Source organism: Trachemys scripta, chromosome 16, assembly GCF_013100865.1.
Source record: "Trachemys scripta elegans isolate TJP31775 chromosome 16, CAS_Tse_1.0, whole genome shotgun sequence".
NCBI classification, from domain to species: domain Eukaryota; kingdom Metazoa; phylum Chordata; order Testudines; family Emydidae; genus Trachemys; species Trachemys scripta.
In genome coordinates, this window is record NC_048313.1 from 471,853 (window position 1) to 489,037 (window position 17,185).

Below are 17,185 nucleotides of genomic sequence, written 5' to 3' on the forward strand. Positions count from 1 at the left end.
TCACTTTCCCCTCACCACGTTCACCAGCAGTATCCCAAACCCCCATGACGCATGGTCTCTGTGAGGGGTTGCTTCCCCCAGTGCTGAGATGTATTCGCCTCTGGGGTGGATTTCTGTTGGCCATTAAGTGTAAGTAACTGGGCACCTTCCATGCCATCCATTGTCCTGTTAAAGAAGCATCACCCAGGGCTACCTCCACCTGTCTGAATGGTTGGCATGGGCGGCTAATAAATGGATATACAGTTTTCAAATGTTGATATGAAACCACAGATTGTGCTTCTTTCCCCCTTTTCAAAAGTGTGGCAGCTTCAGGTTTTGAAAGGAAAATTGTTGCTGTGAATCCTTCTCAGAATATGGGGAGCAAGCAAGGGGGTTATACCGACTCTCCTAACAAATCGTGGCCAACCTGGTCAACAAGAATGGGCTTTGCATAAGGCCCGTACAGCCAGGGCCGGCTCCAGGGTTTTGGCCGCCCCAAGCAGCCAAACAAAAACAAAACAAAACAAAACAAAACAAAGCCGCGATCGCGATCTGCAGTGGCAATTCGGTGGGAGGTCCTTCGCTCCGAGCAGGAGTGAGGGACTGTCCGCTGAATTGCTGCCGAACAGCTGGACGTACTGCCCCTCTCCGAAGTGGCCGCCCCAAGCACCTGCTTGGTAAGGTGGTGCCTGGAGCCGGCCCTGCATACAGCAATGGTTTTCAACCTTTTTTCATTTGCGGATCCCTAACAAGTTTTAAATGGAGGTGCAGACCTCTTTGGAAATCTTAGACATAGTCTGCAGACCCCAAGGGTCCACGGACCACAGGTGGAAAACCACTACCCTAGAGAGATCACGGTATCAAAGGAGAGATCTGAATGTGGATTGACAGGAGTACATTACAACTGTTCCCATTACAATTACTTTGTTACGAGAAATGGTAATTTGCTGGCATCTCATCCCTCCTGTAGTATGTAAGTGCATAGGAGCTGGAATTATGTCTTTATGTCTCATGGGCACCATTAAAGTAATAGAACTTATAATAAAAACGAATAACTAAATTGAAAAATAAATATTGAAGAGCACATCATATAACTGCTATTTATTTTCATAACCATGAGATATTTCAAAATGCTATAAGCAGCAGCACTAAATGTACATCCTTGGAAGAAATTAAAACTGGAACTTTGCAGTTACCCAGTTCTATGCACCAAACATTAACAAATACATCAACTGGAAGGAACAGGCTAGGAAAAGGCATATTTAGTAAATTTCTTTACAAAAGTTTTCTTAGTTCAAAAAAGTAATACAGTAATATCTACTCCCAACTTTCAGAACTCATTTTCATATGAAAATATAAGTATCAAATGTAGTTATGTCTCCGCATCATACTAAAGTACGTACTGTACTAATTCTTACCCTGCCTGTATAGCAGAGATTAACAATATATTTGTATACAAAAACATGCTCCTCAAACATTGAGGTATTACTGAACTTAGGTATGAACTTCCAGTTGAATACTGGTAGCAAGAGCCACCTCTCATAATCCAAGACATGTACCAAAGGCAAGTGTGTACATGGTTTTACAGAAAATTCCCACAGAAGTACAAATAGTAACCCCTGAAGTGACATCTGGTAGAACATAAACCCCATTCAAAATTAGGAATCAATGTTTTTAAACTCAACTAGGTGCCATCAGTAGCTCCAAATGCTCACAACTTTTAAAGAACATCTATAGTTCTTAAGAAGCAATATGAGGGCAGTGTCTCATTGTTTGGCAGCCTCCTTGCAAGAACATCCATGCGCTCTCTACCCGGATAATATAGTTCGTCAACTACTTCAAGGATTGGATCGAAAGTAAAACAACATTAACATCAAAAAACACAATTATTTTTTTAAAGAATCAAAAATGAGCAAAGTGGCAGTGACTGTCCAGGTCAGGTAAAAAAAAGTTTAGCAAGTCTTCATGTGTTCTATTTCCATTAGCAACTGCTGTTGTCTGGCTTGCAGTTTTTCCTTTTCTAGCAATAACTTGTGTTCCTCTGCCTGAAGGGAATGGATATAATCAGTGGCTTTATTCCAGATGAGTATTTTTGCGGCTTTCTCATTTTTAACCAGTTCAGGTACATGGTCCCTTAATGTGAGGAAACTAGACCGCAGATCCTTATTCCGCTGACGTTCCAGACAGCTGAGGCGTAGACGTTTGCTATCCTCTGACTCTGCATTTTGAGGACTTGAACTCTTAGACTCTGGTTGGATCACGGGTTTTGTGACATGGGGCACCTCATTTTTTAGCTTTTCCTGTGGCAGGGCATCTTCACTTTCAATGTATGGGGAAGGGGCGGTGTAGTAATAATGCTGGTGAATCGGGGTGCAATGCTTTAGAATAATAGTCATAACTGTCTTCTTGGAGGAAGAGTGCCTTTTCTCCACTGCCAGAACCTCAATGTCTTCCACGTCATCCTCTTCCTCATCTTTAGAAATACAAAATATAAGATAAAGAAAGAAAGTAAGTTGTTCTCGCCAAAAAATATTCACACAGGACCTTGACATTTAAAAACTAGTAACCTACCAACCTCAGCCTAGATCAATCCACACAAGCGGTCCATTTCCTGGACACTACTGTGCTAATAAGCGATGGTCACATAAATACCACCCTATCCCGGAAACCTACTGACCGCTACACACACTTACACTTTTCAGATTAAACCGATATTGGAAAGTGTGGCAAACTGAGAGAGGGACCGAACCAAAATTCAAAATGACGTAGAGAGAGTGAGAAATTCGACACTGGAGCAAATTTAGCGACCTATTGAACTGCTTACATGTATGGGCCCAGATATTGAAATGTATTAAGGTTCCTAACATCTACTGATTTCAGTGCGAGTTAGGAGCCTAAATAACTTGGAGGATCTTGACCATGTAATTACAGCACATACCTGGTCAGCAGCAGCTTATGAGGTGTGCCACAGTCACATGGATGTCATAATAGTGCTGGCATAATCTTAACTGGCTATCCTGGACACGACTGACTGAGAGGCCAGCTGCCTATCAGTACGGGAGCTCTTTGGAGGTCTGACTGGAGGAGGTATTAAACATGAATATATTTGTGAGTGAGCAGGAGGTAACCGACAGAGGTAAGGGTCAGCATTGTATTCTCGATATCCATTCTATAATCACAAACACATTTAGAAAGCATAGGCATACAGATAGATTAGCTGTAATGTTCTCCATTTATATGACCAGAACCTCAGCTGCTGTAAACCAGTGTCGCTCTGTTGACTTCCTTGTAGCTGTGTTGATTTACACCAGTTGAGGAGTTGGCCTACAGCCTCTGGACCTGGAAACTTTCCTGAGAATCTGAGTTTCTATTGAATGCTATGGGGGAGATTTTCCTTCTTTTCTCCCAGTTGTTTTATGTTTATTATGGGTCCTCATTTTGTGTCTTCTGCATCCATGGAGCCAACATCTAGCTGTGGAATCCATCAGAGATGGGGGAAATTAGAACAAAAAATGCAGAAGGACTTCTCCTCTAGCTGTCTAAATGAAGCTCTGCTAATATCTTAAATGCAGGATAAGAAAGCCTGGGGTCACATTTCTTAGCAATACTAGTGCTCCTAATCCCACACTATCACTACTGTAGCTAGATGGGCAATGTAGGATAGTTATGATTCAGTTTGCATCTGGGTGTTAGAAGTGAAGGATGCAATTTGCATAAAGGATGGGCAGTCACCTAACCTCAAGCAGTCTTTCCTGGGAAGGGGAAATCTTGTTAGTTCCTCCTTCATGTTTTGGAATGCTGTTACAATGGAGACAGATAAATATGGCATTTCAGAGTTCTTGTTAAATATTAAGTCTCCTGGAGAATTTCTGCCCACAGCTAAGAGATACATGGGAGATAAAATCCAGATTTTTTTAATATATCAGCTATTTCATAGTTTCATAGAGTTTAAGACCAGAAGGGACCATTAGATCATCTAACCTGACTTCCTGTATTTCACAGGCCATTAAAATTTCACCTAGCAACCCTACACTGAACCCAAAAACTTGTCTTGGACTAAACCATTTCAGTCTTTAGGAGACTAAACTGTTGTGTGCCATAGGCAGAGAACAGGAGAGACTGCGGTTCCACCAATGCCTGAGGCCCTTGCAATGGTAGAGAATTGAATAGGTCAGATATATCCAGATGATCCGAGCAGGTGATCAGTGCCCCATCCTCCCACCCAAAGGTCCCTGCCAATCTGAGCAGGGGAAAATTCCTTCCCCCCCACAACTCTGGAGATCAGTTGGACCCTGAGAATGTGAGCAGGACATCTAAGGAAACAGATTCTCTGAACCATCTTGGAGCACTGGTCCACCTTACCAGGTGTCCCTTCTCCTGCTATGGTCAATCCCTGATGCTTCAGGTGAAGGTTGGAGGGAACCACCTGACCCCACTCACAGTGTACATCTAGTCAATGGTACATGGGCAGGAAAGTCCTTTATGACCTCTACAGGCAACCGGATGAACTCTGTTCCATGAGTCTTCTCTGCAAGTATTTAAATGACCATAAAATAAGATTAAAGGCGTTCTTCAAAACAGAGGGCCTAAAGTTAGGATTCTAAATTCATACCGATGTCTAAAAAAGTGGCCTGATTTTCAAGAGATACTGAGCCCCAAAAAGTTCCCAGCATAGCCAATAGGTACATGTGGGTGCTCAGGATTTTTGAAAATGAGGCCCTGACTAAGCAAAACTCTTAAACATGTGCTTAACTTTAGGTCTCTTTGTTGGCTTAGAGTTAAGCATGTGATTAGGATGCTGACTCAGGGCATAGGTGCCTTAATATGGATTTAGGAGCTTAAGTTTAGGCACCCAGTTTTGAAAATTTTGACCATAAATTATTATTCTGTATGCGAGCAAAACTCTTGAATTGATAGTAAAGAGGGAAAGGAAGATTATTTTACGTGGGGATCTACTTGAAAGGAGCAAATTTTCTTCATTATGATTTCCCCGCAAACACATTGGGTAGTTCAGCAAATAAACCTGGTCATCAGGCGCAAGGAAGAGGATTTACATGATTCCCAGGTCTACTTCTCACAGTGTTTGGGCTCCTGCAGAATCTTTACTGGACAGTGAATTAAAGAGGCCGGCATCAATTTCTACTATCAGTGGTAACCAGCCGAATCCTTTTATTTAATTTCAGGTGTTTATAATGAGGTTGATTCCCTCCTGGCAAATATGGATGACCAAAATAAGGGCAAAATTGCCCTCAGGATTGCCTTTATAGCTGAGACCAATCTGGCTAGCGTTGTGACAGTTCTGCTAGAGAAACTGCGACAGGATGAGGTAGGGCAATTTCATGAAATTACATCTGCTTTCCATGTGTCCACACCAAATTCTACCTGACTTCATGGGGGTATAGGGGAATGCATGGGGGTAATTCAGTATAGAACTTGGCCTGGCGCACCATCAGTATAATCAGTATTCATCCTTCTGTCCTCAGGCATAAACTCAGAATGCAAAATGCTGTTATTACAGATCAGGATGATATAATGCTCTATAAAGAAAGCGTTGTCCTTTTACACACAGTGGAGTACATGGGCTGGATATAGTAAAAGTACACTATAGGACTTGCAGTAAGCTCTTCCAATAATACTTTGCCCTTCTTTAGCATCTTCATCCAAAAATCTTAAAGCACTTACCTAATACTAATGAATTAAGACTCACAGCACCCTTGTGAGAATGGTAAGCATTATCCCCATTTATGGCTGATTTGTGTCACAGGGAATTAAGTTACTTGCTCAACACCACTTAGCAAGTTAGTAAAAGAATGTGAATAAAACCCAAGTGAACTGACTCCCTGCTCTAAATCCTAAGCTCATTAATTATGCACATGCGCAGTAGTGCAGAATTCCCCTAGGAGTAATATTCAGACCCCTTTTTCCATTTATTAATACTTGCATCCAACAAAGTCCATTTCTCTATTAAGGGCCAACACAGAAGGCATTTTAGTTTCAATTAAAGTATTAGGAGGCCAAGATAAGCAGTTCAGTTCAGAACTGAACATGGCCTCCTCGTACTTTAATTATTTGAATCACTCAATGAATTATGTTAATTAATTTGATTAATTACTTGAGTTACATAGTGCCTATGTATTCATAAGTTATCAGAGACAATTTTCAATTAAACAAATCCTCCTTACATTTAAAAATGAAGGGAAGGAGCTTCTCCCCAGTGGAGCTGTCTGGTATGATTGCAGTGTGCAGAAGCAGTCCTTTTCAAGCAGAACCACTGGAATGTTTAGCCAGTCAAGAGATCTGATTGGCTTTGAACGTTCCAAAGTGCTTTATGACCTTGGCATGCAGGTCACATAGATTTAGAGACTCGCAGGAGACAGAGATGGAAAAGACCTATTGGATCATCCAGTCCATTTCCCTGCTAATGCGGTTGTGCCGATCCCATGGGCTAAAGGAGGAGAGCCGACCTGACCCGAGTCCAAGAGGGGTTTTCTCATCCAACCTGACCCTGACGCCTATAGTCAGGTCCCGTAGGATTTGGGTCAGGTTGCAGGGCTCTATTCAGAAGTCAATTCTGCCACCCCCCTGCATTCTTTTTTTGCTCTCCCATGAATTACTTCCAATTTGTTGCACTCTCTGGGAATGTGGTGCTAGAAAATGCAACAATCCAGATGCAGTCACACCTCAGCTGAACAGAGAGGAACTGGTGTCTTCCTGCTTTGTGCCATGATCCCTGTGTGTAAAAGACCCAACCCACATGGCTCTTTGTGGGAGCCATCACACCTTGCATATACAAGTTGACTTTGTTTTTCACTGTCACCCCCAGGACACTTGTTGCTTCCCACTTTTCTCCCTCCCATTATGTCAGTTACTTCTACCTCCTTTCCAGATGTGCTAGTTGGCAGTTTTCTGAAATGAATCTTGTTCTCTGCTCAGGTTTTTAATTTCTCTGTGTCCCTCTTTAGTTTTTCTCTGTCCCAGCTGATACCACAACTCCTCCATATTTAGTATCATCTGTGAATTTCTACACTGATGGGCCTCATAAAAGACACCTTCAAGTGTGCGACTGTCAATGTCGATCTAACTGCTGAGCTAATTTCCCCTAGGAGCTGTTGAGGACTTACTGCGGGAGTTGGGTATTTTGTAATTACACATTTACAAATTCTGTCTGGAGTGGATAGAGCAAGGGCGAGGTGCGCATTTGTATTGTTTGTTTTAAATAAATGAAACTAGATAAGGGGGCAGTGAAGGGCGCTTATTCTGGCTCTTTTCTCTCCAGGAAGATTAAAATATGCAAATTGCTCGGCTGCTTCTGAAGTGCTGCTGAATGCAGTGATTGTGGAGGGCCTGGCATGTTTTACACCAATTAAGCCAATGGATTAGTTGTGTGAGCATGCAGGCTGAGGAGTCGGTGTGGCCTAGTGGATAGAACTCTGGATAATGACTCAGGAGACATGGATTCTCTTCCTGGCCACGGACCTGCTCTGTTATGATAAGACTTGGGCTAGTCATTTCATGTGTGGATTGTAAACTCTTTAGGGCAGGGGCTTATTAGCCAAATTACTGTGTGGTCATCAAGAAAACCTTTTTCCAATTGTTTATTCTCTTTTATGTTTTGTCTGCAGCAAGACAGAGTTGACATTTACTGTGTCCTGGAGAAAGTATTACAGCAGGACACCGGGGGCCTACAGAGAAGGCTACTTATCAAAATAATAACCCTGGCCTCAAAACACATGAGAGAGGCTCAGGTAAGTTAGTTCTCCCGAGATACTAATCAAAGGATCCAAAGCTTTAACTAATTAAAACTCTCTTTTTCGGGGGGTAAACTATATACGGAAACGAAAGTGTATTCTCCTGTTAGAGGCCCACACCTTCCTCCAGACCAAAGCCCAGGTCCTAGACAGCACTTGTGCATATGCATAGGATGGGAGAACTCACATGCAAAAGTTACACATGTGCTTAAGTGCTTTGCAGGATCAGGACCCGAGACACATGATATCAGACACAGAGAGAGGCCTATGGTTTCTTAATGAGCAAGTCTTTCCCGAAGTCTACTAGGGATTTCATTATTGATCCTGATGTTATGTGGAAGGCGCTCTGATACTAGAGCGATAAGTGGCAGTAGAAAGCCCCAAGACAGACAGAATCTGAGCTATCTCCAAAAGAAGCAGCATTGGATTTAGAATATAGTTTGCCAGCAGGAAAACCCATGGAAAAATCCCTCTTGTTCCAAAGGAAGTCAGCCTCCTTTTGGGGGACAGTTTATTCCAGGAAAGCGCTCTGAATATCTTGAAGCTGCCCAGTCTGTGTCTCACTACCTCCTCAGGGAAGGGCAGGGAAAAATATCATATGACATCCACCACAAGTAGCTAATAGTAAATAGTCTAACTAAGCAGCTTGCAAGGAACTCAAAGGCTGAAAATTGTTTAGCCAAATGACTCGATGAATATTTATGACTAATGACTCTATCCACAGAAAGTTGGGAGGCTTCATTCACAACTTATGCACAGAAATAAGGACTTGACTCATATAAACAACTCTGGCTAGTGCAACCGGCTTCAGTCACCTCAGTCTCTCTCTCTCTCTCCCTGTTTTTTTTTTTTTAGGAAGCAACAAATGAACTAAAAGTGGCAGCTAGCAACACCTTAGTGACCCTGGGATGCTGCTATTTCTATGAGGTGATGTACGAGCTGCAATGTCATCTGACAGTACAGGAGAAGCCTGAAGAGTATATTTTCATTACGCTGGGCAACCTGTCATCAGCTTATGGTATGGTAACTTCCACCTTTTGTTTCAAAGTTATTGTCTTTCATTTAAGGACAGGGGATTACACTCTCTCCCTAAAAATGTTACAGCTAAACAGAGCTCTGTTTGCGTGTGTGCATGCGGGTGTGTCTGGGGAGAGACACGAGATTAACTGCTGTTGCTAGTTCTTGGCTTCCAGATCATGAGCTATCCAGACGGAGGTGCAAGCTCTAACTTATGTCCCTGACTGAAGTTCCTTAAGGATCGGATGGGGGAAGATCAGGTCTAGTGGAGCTCTTCTCCACCCCACTTCCCATCCCGCCCCAGTGCTCTCTCCCCTTACTCTGGGAGTGAGTTGGGCATCGGGCACAGCTGTACACTGGTGGAGGATTCCCCTCTTCAGGGTGAATCTCCCACTGGCTTTCAATGGCTGCTTTAAAGCCATTCTGCTCTGCTTACGCAGTGCAAAATGGCCTAGGAGCCCATAGCATCCTGCCCCACGGTGTTTCTAAGTGTGTTGTAAGAAGGCAGAGAGCAGCTGATTATCTTTCTTCCTTCTCTTCTGGCCTTTTTCTGCAGCACTTAAGTGTATCCCATATGTGGGAAGTACCCTGAACGCCATGTTCCCCATCTTGGGGTTAGTCAAGGACAGCAGGCTGAGACAAGCATTTTGTGGTGGTAAGTGCAGCACTTACTGGAGGGGCCCAAAATGGATATTGAGGGGGTCTTGGTACAGATTGAAGTGACTGGCCAAGTTTGCAAACAGGCCCTGAACTGTGCTCCCTGCCCTGGATTGCACCAGGTGCTGCGTTCCTTGGCTCCCGTGGCACTCAATGAAGTTGAGAGTGCTCCGTACTTTGCAGGAGGCGCGGAGCATTTGTAAGTTCAGGCCCTTTATGACTCATGGATATAATTTAAAATAAACACACACAAAGGCTGACGCTGCCCATCTGCCAGGAGGCTCCTGGGGGAGGAGGTGAAGGAAGCAGATTGCATTACTGAACATTTAAAAATCCCGTTTCCCACTTCTCCACCCATTCTCTCCCCTTAGTTTCTTTATCATCATCTCCTTTCACCCTCTTTCTCTATCTTCTCTTCCTCTCCACTTCTCTCCTCCTTTGCTTTTCAGGTGATGCTCAGTAAGGGGTTAATCCTGTGCCTTTGAGGTAAATGGGAATTTTGCCATCAACTTCATAGAGAACAGGATTGGGCCCTAATTCTTTTTAGCAAGGACACTAAATACACCAACTTTTAGGGCAAAGTGCTCCCCAATCCCTTCAAATCCCAGTAAAGCCAATGGATGTGAGGGGCACTGAACATCTTTCAGACAAACTGTAACTCAAGATGAAATCATACAGTGTAAGGGTTAAATAAACAATAACTGCAGAGGACGCGAGTCATTCAGAGGAGAGCTGGTTGAAATCTTTTGATTTTTAATTATATTTTCCACACTTTTTCTTTCCAAATTTGATGAAAAACAAACCTGAAAAATGTCAATGACCATTTTGATCAGGAAGTGTGCGTCCAGTGTTTTGGAGCAGCTAAAGAGGTGGCTGGATTTTTTTGATTTTTGAAAAATATCAATGATTTTTATACTTTGCAATTTTGAAAAAAAAAAAAAACCATCAGTAAAGATTTTTAATTTAATTTAAACTGCTTTTTCAACCAGCTCTAATGAAGAGGTAACAAGGAAGGGAGAAAAAATTTGTCCTCAAATGATGGTAATTGAAAAAAGATTGAGAGATATGCAAATTTAAAAGCCTTTTCAGAAACAAGACATGGAATGGGGGGAAGAGAAATAGCTCAAAATTGATACGGGATTTCAGCGTGTAGTCCTGAACTAAGCAGTAGCTGCCATGGAATTGTAGTAAACTTTAGGCCTGGGTGAGTTCACTGATAAAGCAACTTCTCCTCGTTACTAATATGTCCTTTTCACATTGCCTGTCTTCTCTCCTTCCATGCAGTTCTGGAAAAATGGTCAAGGGCAATGAATCTATATTTGACTAACTGGGATAAGAGCACATTCCCCAGCATGGGTACATTGCCATTCTTCGATGCAATTCTTCCATTCTATTGTCATGTGACCAGCAACTGGCTGCAATGTGAGGAGCTGCAGGTGAGCATTGCTGGCTTTCTAAACCTTTAGCAGAAATTGTAATGTTAAATTCTATGTGTCTGTCACTCTCTGTGATGATGGCCTTTAATGATAGGTCCTTTTGGATGGAACAGAGTGTCATGTAAAACATCTAAAACCCATATATTTATAATGTCACCACATCATGGAAATTCTGTCTGTACACCGTGTACATAGCTTCTAGTTTTATGCACCTAATGTGCAGATGAACACGGGATAGTGGGCTAAATTAATTCCTGGTATAAGTCCATTCAGCCCCAGTGGAATTACAGCAGTTTTGAGTTGGCTGAGAATGCATACTAATCTGGGGAATATCTTACCTGGTATAGTTGTGAAGTGCATTAGAATATAATCCTGAAACCAACCCTACGAATCCCGGTTCTTTACCAGGAAATGTTGAGATCGGGCCGTTCCTACAGTGGAACAAGGGAAGTTGCACTCATTAGAAGTAGAAAAGGTGTGCCCATTGGATGATATTGAATGAATTCTTAGGAACATAAATTCTGTATCTCATCTATGCAGCTCAAGCAAGCCATCATCAAAGCCCTTGGTCCCATGATGAGCCTCCTGCTACACAAAGAGGAGCATCACGATCGGATATTCGAACTGATCTCATGGCTCCTTGAGCAATATAAGGAGGACATTGATGTTTTTCACGTCACCAAGGTGAGGTACCCCTCATTAAGGTAACTGTCTATGCGTGTGCATGTATGAACTGCATGAGGAATTTGCTGCCAGTGGGGTTTCCTGGTTTAGACAGTGACTTGTTAGATAATAAATATCCACACGAGTTCTGGGTTTATGCGCATGGTGACCCAGGCAACAAGATTTGTAGGTAAATGCCTCTTATGAAAAGCATCCTCTGTTTCCTGGGGAGAATGATAAGGAGATAAAAAACAGAACACCTGCCCCACTCCCCAACAAGATACTCCCTCCTTGTGATTTCCCAGTACATCCTGTCAACTCTGTGTCTCTCTTTTAGATCAGAAGCTCCTCAGAGCAGGGGCTGCCAGATGTTGTCTCTGGTCAGTACCAAACCAACTGTCAGTGGTTGAAAATTAATTCTAAGGAGGCATGAGGGTGATTGCTTTGGCTTATATAACTAGATATATAAAAGCGTTGCCTGTCTATTTCATCTACCGTCCTATGCAGTGCTGTTGTAGCCATGTTGGTCCCAAGATATTAGAGCGAGAAGGTGGGTGAGATAATCTAATTAAAGATATTGTCTCACTCCCCTTGTCTCTCTATTTCATCTACCTCAGTACCACATGAGCAAGAAGTAATGGGCCATATTCTCTCTTCAGTGGGGCTACACAGTTGTAAATGAAGTCATGAGACAGCTATAACTTCTTGGTAGTGATGTAAATCATAGAATATCAGGGTTGGAAGGGACCTCAGGAGGTCATCTAGTTCAACCCACTGCTTAAAGCAGGACTAATCCCCAGACAGTTTTTTACCCCAATTCCCTAAATGGCCCCCTCAAGGATTGAACTCACAACCCTGGGTTTAGCAGACCAATGCTTAAACCACTGAGCTATCCCTCCTCTCTGTTGGTTGAAGCTTTCTGGTACAGAGTATGTGGTCACTTTTGAGGTTGAAATACCCATGATTTGGAGGGAACCAAGGGATCATGGACTTGTTTGATAGCATGAGGGCACTACACAACTGCTTAAACATAGTAAAATATGTAGATGGCATCAGAGACATTCTGGAAGCTTCAAGCAGCAAAGGAGAAAAGTGTTTAGATGCAGGAAGGAATTAGATTTTCATCTTTTTTATCAATAACCTGGCAGAGGACATAAACTCATCACTGATAAAGTTGGCAGATGAGATAAAAATTGGGGAGTGGTAAATAATGGAGAGGACAGCTCACTGATTCAAAGTGATCTAGATCACTTGGTAAACTGGGCACAAACAAAAGTGCATTTAAATACGGCTGAATGGAAATGTCTGCATCTAGGCACAAAGAATTTAGGCCATACATACATGATGGGGGATGCTGTCCTGGGAAGCAATGACTCTGAAAAGATTTTGGGGGTCATGATGAATAATCAGCTGAACACGAACTCATGCTGCGGCCAAAAAAGCTAAAGCTGGGATGCATGAAAAGGGGAATCTCAAGTAGGAGTACAGTGGTTATTTTACCTCTAAATCTGGCACTTGTGTGACTACTGTGTCCCGTTCTAGTGCCCACAATTCAAAAAGGCTGTTGATAAATTGGAGAGGATATTGACAGAAGAGCCACGGTGATTAAAGGATTAGAAAACATGCCTTATAGTGGTAGAATCAAGGAACTAAATCTATTTAGTTTAACAAACAGACAGTAAAAGGGTGTGTGATGGGGTTTACCTACCCCGCATTGGTTCAGCAGGGGTTAATCATACTTTGTGGGCCGAGGAGGCCATGCCCCCCCATCTCTGCTGGGCATGCTTCAGGTGGAACCAGGATATGAAAGAGCCGCTCAGCTCAGGCTGAGATGACTGCTGAAGGGAGCAGAGGTGCATTGCAGGCTCCCGCAGAGAGACTGCCAGAGCTCCAGGATTCAGAGGCCAGCTGGACTGTGGCTGCCTCTGAATCCTGGAGCTCTGGCAGTCTCTCTGCGGGATTCTGAGACTGCCAGAGCTCCAGGATTCAGAGGCCCCCAGCCACCCAATGCCAGAGATGGAGGAGAGACCACAGAATCCCGGAGACTACCAGCTGTGGAAGAACGGGTGGGAAGTAGCCTAGGTGGACTAAGCACTGATCCAGTTGAGGTACCAGGCTTTGACTCGGCATGTTTTGGAAGGATCCCCGCTGAGTTGGAGGCAGATACCCCTGCGGCAAGACAGGGCCCTGGGCTGGGACCTGTGGAATAGGTAGGAGCCAGTGGAGAAGGGCTGGCCTAGGCAACACTTCCCTGCCGCAAAAGGTGGTTCTATTGACTCTGGCCACTAGGCCGCATTGCCCTGCTGCCAAGGGCGGTTCCATTGTCTCTGGCCACTAGGCTGCACTGCCCTACCGGGAGAGGTGGTTCTATTGCCTTTGGCCACTAGGCCGCACTGCCATACCTAGAAGGGCAGCTCTAGTGACTCATGCTGTTGGGCCGTGGGCCCTCACCGAAGGGCTGCTGCACTGATCCCGACCATTAGGCTATGCTGCCCTAGGAGCCAGGACTGCTGCGGTGACTAGGGAGACTAGGCCAGTGGGGCCGCCCCAGATCTACTTCAATTCCTCCACAACCTGGTACCAACCTGATGGGGTGGACCTGTCCTGTAACAGGATGACTTAATTACAGTCTATAATATCTTACACGAGGGACTCATGTTTTATAATGGGCTCTTCAGTCTAGCAGAGAAAGGTGTAACTTGATCCAATGGCTAGAAACTGAAGCTAGACACATTCAGACTGGAAATATGGCGTACATTTTAAATGGTGAGATAATGAACCATTAGAACCATTTACCAAGGGCCGAGGCGGATTCTCCCTCACTGACAGTTTTTAAATTGAGATTGGGATGTTTTTCTAAAAGCTCTGCTCTGGGAATTATTCTGGGCAAGGTCTATGGCCTGTGTTGTACTGGAGCTCAGACTAGACAATGGCAATAATCCGTTCCAGCCTTGGAATCGAGGAATCCCCTGAAGCTGCTTCAGTCACTACATATTGCTCCTGTGTGTGCCACCATCTGACTTTCACCCTCTGTTGCAGAGTCTGAGCCAGCTCTTGGAGGTCTCTTGTGAATATGAGATCCCTCTACCTAAAGAGAAGTTTCAAGCCATCTGCAGTGCTCTGCACAACCAGGTGAGGGGTGGTTTTGCTTGGATCCCTTGAGCTTAGGCACAGCAGATCTGAAGCATATTAACAATAAAAATCTATCGAATGATAGTGCAGAGCCTGGGCACCTCCTCATGCCTTCCTGATTTCTGTAGGCTCAGGAGTAAGCAGGTAGCGGTCTCATTTTCTTAGCTAATATCCAGCTCCGTTTGTAAAGCAATTTCACCATAAGCCGATTATCAGGGGAGTCAGAGTTGTCTAGTAAAAACTGTGGCTGTGTCTTGATTCGATCAGCTCTGCTGCTCAAAACCCTTTAGCTTCTCTTATCGAATGTATTGGTCATTGTGTTTGATTCTTGCTGTGCATTCAGTACCATCTACCTGGGGTTCAGACCTCGAGTTGGACAAGTAGGAAGTGGAAGCTTAGAAATTCATTGAACATTTTCTTTTCAATTGCTTCTGATTAGTTTTTCTTTGACCATTTCCCTTCTTCCCACAGATCTGTTCTCAAGCTGAGCCGCTCAGCATGGAAAATCACGCAGAGCTGTTGGATTGTGTAGTTCTGCTAGGTAAGGGGAAGAGACTCTGAGTTACACAGTGGTTTCCTTGTAACTTCCTTTGTCAGGTATGGTAAGAATAAGAGTTCTGTTGTCAGTGAGGACGTGATTTGTTCCCTTGCAGCCCGTTCTTCTCCTGATGATCTGATAGCATTTCTGCTCTCGCAGCTGGAGATTGAGAATGAGGCTGTTCGTGTGGCCTCTTTGAATCTGCTCAGTGCTATTGTTGGTGCCGACTGTAAGTAACACAGGAGCAACTGTGCCAGCTGCCCTCTTGGCCGACATGCTGAGGGTTGAGTTGGGGATATCCAGAGCAGGGCCAGCTTAGGAAGTGCTGTGCCCGATTCGTGGGGCTTGTACTCACCAGGTGGCGCTCCGAGTCTTCGGCGGCGGGTCCTTCACTCGCTCCGGGTCTTCGGCAGCACTTCGGCGGCGGGTCCTTCACTCGCTCTGGGTCTTCAGCGGCACTTTGGCGGCGGCTCCTTCACGTGCCACCGAAGAGCCGGAGGGAGTGAAGGACCCGCCGCCGAAGTGCCGCCAAAGACCCGGAGCGCCGCTCGGTGAGTAAAAATTAAAAAGGCCGCTGGGCACGGGGCCCTGTTAGGCGTGGGGTGCGGGGCTCTCTTAGGCACGGGGCCCGATTCAGGAGAATCGGGGGAATCGGCCTAAAGCCGGCCCTGATCCAGAGCTAAAAGCATGAGCTACTATAGATTGAGCTAAAGAACCAAGGCTCTGTAGCCACGGCAGGGCTGTAACAGACTCATCGCCTCTGCAAATGGGGCACAGAGTCTCTATAACACACAATCACCAGTGGTTTGGATCTCCACTAAGGGACCAAATGCTGCCCTAAGTTACCCCCCTATGGCCACCCAGAAATCAACAGGTTCAACTAAGTGCTGAATGTAGCCCAAGGTATTTTTCAACTTCAAATACAGAAGTTAACTTGGGGCTAATGCATGTTAACAATAATCAGATAAAAATAAAATAGGATTCCTGACTCGATATTCGTCAGTATTATACACTATAGATTAGATTCTGAGTTCTGTTCTACTGGTGTAAACACAGATTAACTTCAGTGACCTCAGTCTATCTAACGCTTTGATAATATTTCCATCATGGTAGTGTGATGGCACTCTTTATAGAAATGGAATTACTTTAGATTTACACTGGTGTAACTGAGACTAGAGTCTGGTCCTATGTTTTTCCCACTGATTCTGTAGATGAGAGAAGCTCGGTACTATTCTTAAATAGGGCCCTTTGAAATCCAGGATTAATTCCAATGTGGAAAGTGAGTGAGTGGAACAAAGAAGTACTGTACACCTCTCCTTATCTTTCAGTGCCCGAGACAAGAGTTAAAAACTTTCTGATTGTGAAGGCAGTGAAATCCACTTTCAGTGATCAGACTGCTAAGGTAAGATTGTGTGTGGAGCAGTGAAATACTTCAGTTTTTTTCAATGATATGGGATGAATGGATATCTGGGTGGAGCTTTCATTCAGATCCAGAGGAGAGACTGCAGACTAGAGAAGGCATGTCATTCTCCTGCCAGTGTTAGATGTATCCACGTTTATAATCTAAGGAGATAAACTCAAAAGCCTAAGGAGTCTCATATCCTATCTCCTATTTCAGGCAGAAGGGATAACAAGAACTCTTGTGTGTAATCTCTACCCTTGCAGGTGAGGAAGGCAGTTCTTCATTTCATCAGGAGGCTGCTCAGTTCAGGAAGTGTGGAGAATTGTGCAGCATGGGATATGGTAGCACATGTTTTCCGCGAGTTCAGTGTGTCCACCAGCAAACTGGTAAGGAGAGTTCTTAACACGTAGGACTTGGTCCTACCATACTTGCATGCTGATTGCTCCCCTTGCCTTCCGTGGGAGTTTTGACTCAAGGACATGAATGATTAGAGCCAGAATCTGATCAGTTATATTGGTGTAAAGTCAAGGTAACTCCACTGACTTTAGTGGTGTTACTCTGGATTTATACTAGTGTAACAGAGATCAGAATCTCACACTGGGTCTTTCCATCT

The 17,185-nt window shown here is 44.1% G+C and overlaps 2 protein-coding genes across 2 annotated transcripts; one reads left to right on the top strand and one right to left on the bottom strand.

The window, feature by feature from the left end:
* Nucleotides 1-1,931: 1,931 nt before the first annotated feature.
* On the bottom strand, nt 1,932-5,112 carry LOC117888911 (N-myc proto-oncogene protein-like). The gene is made up of 2 exons (XM_034792704.1): nt 5,058-5,112; nt 1,932-2,452 (listed from the first exon to the last, which is right to left on the bottom strand). Exons 1-2 carry the CDS (start codon nt 5,110-5,112, stop codon nt 1,932-1,934), a joined length of 576 nt encoding a protein of 191 aa, XP_034648595.1.
* Nucleotides 5,113-14,916: 9,804 nt separating this feature from the next.
* On the top strand, nt 14,917-16,982 carry LOC117888912 (maestro heat-like repeat-containing protein family member 2A). Its single transcript, XM_034792706.1, has 4 exons — nt 14,917-15,173; nt 15,286-15,399; nt 16,499-16,572; nt 16,836-16,982. Exons 1-4 carry the CDS (start codon nt 15,131-15,133, stop codon nt 16,980-16,982), a joined length of 378 nt encoding a protein of 125 aa, XP_034648597.1. The 5' UTR covers nt 14,917-15,130.
* The last annotated feature ends 203 nt before the right edge of the window (nt 16,983-17,185 follow it).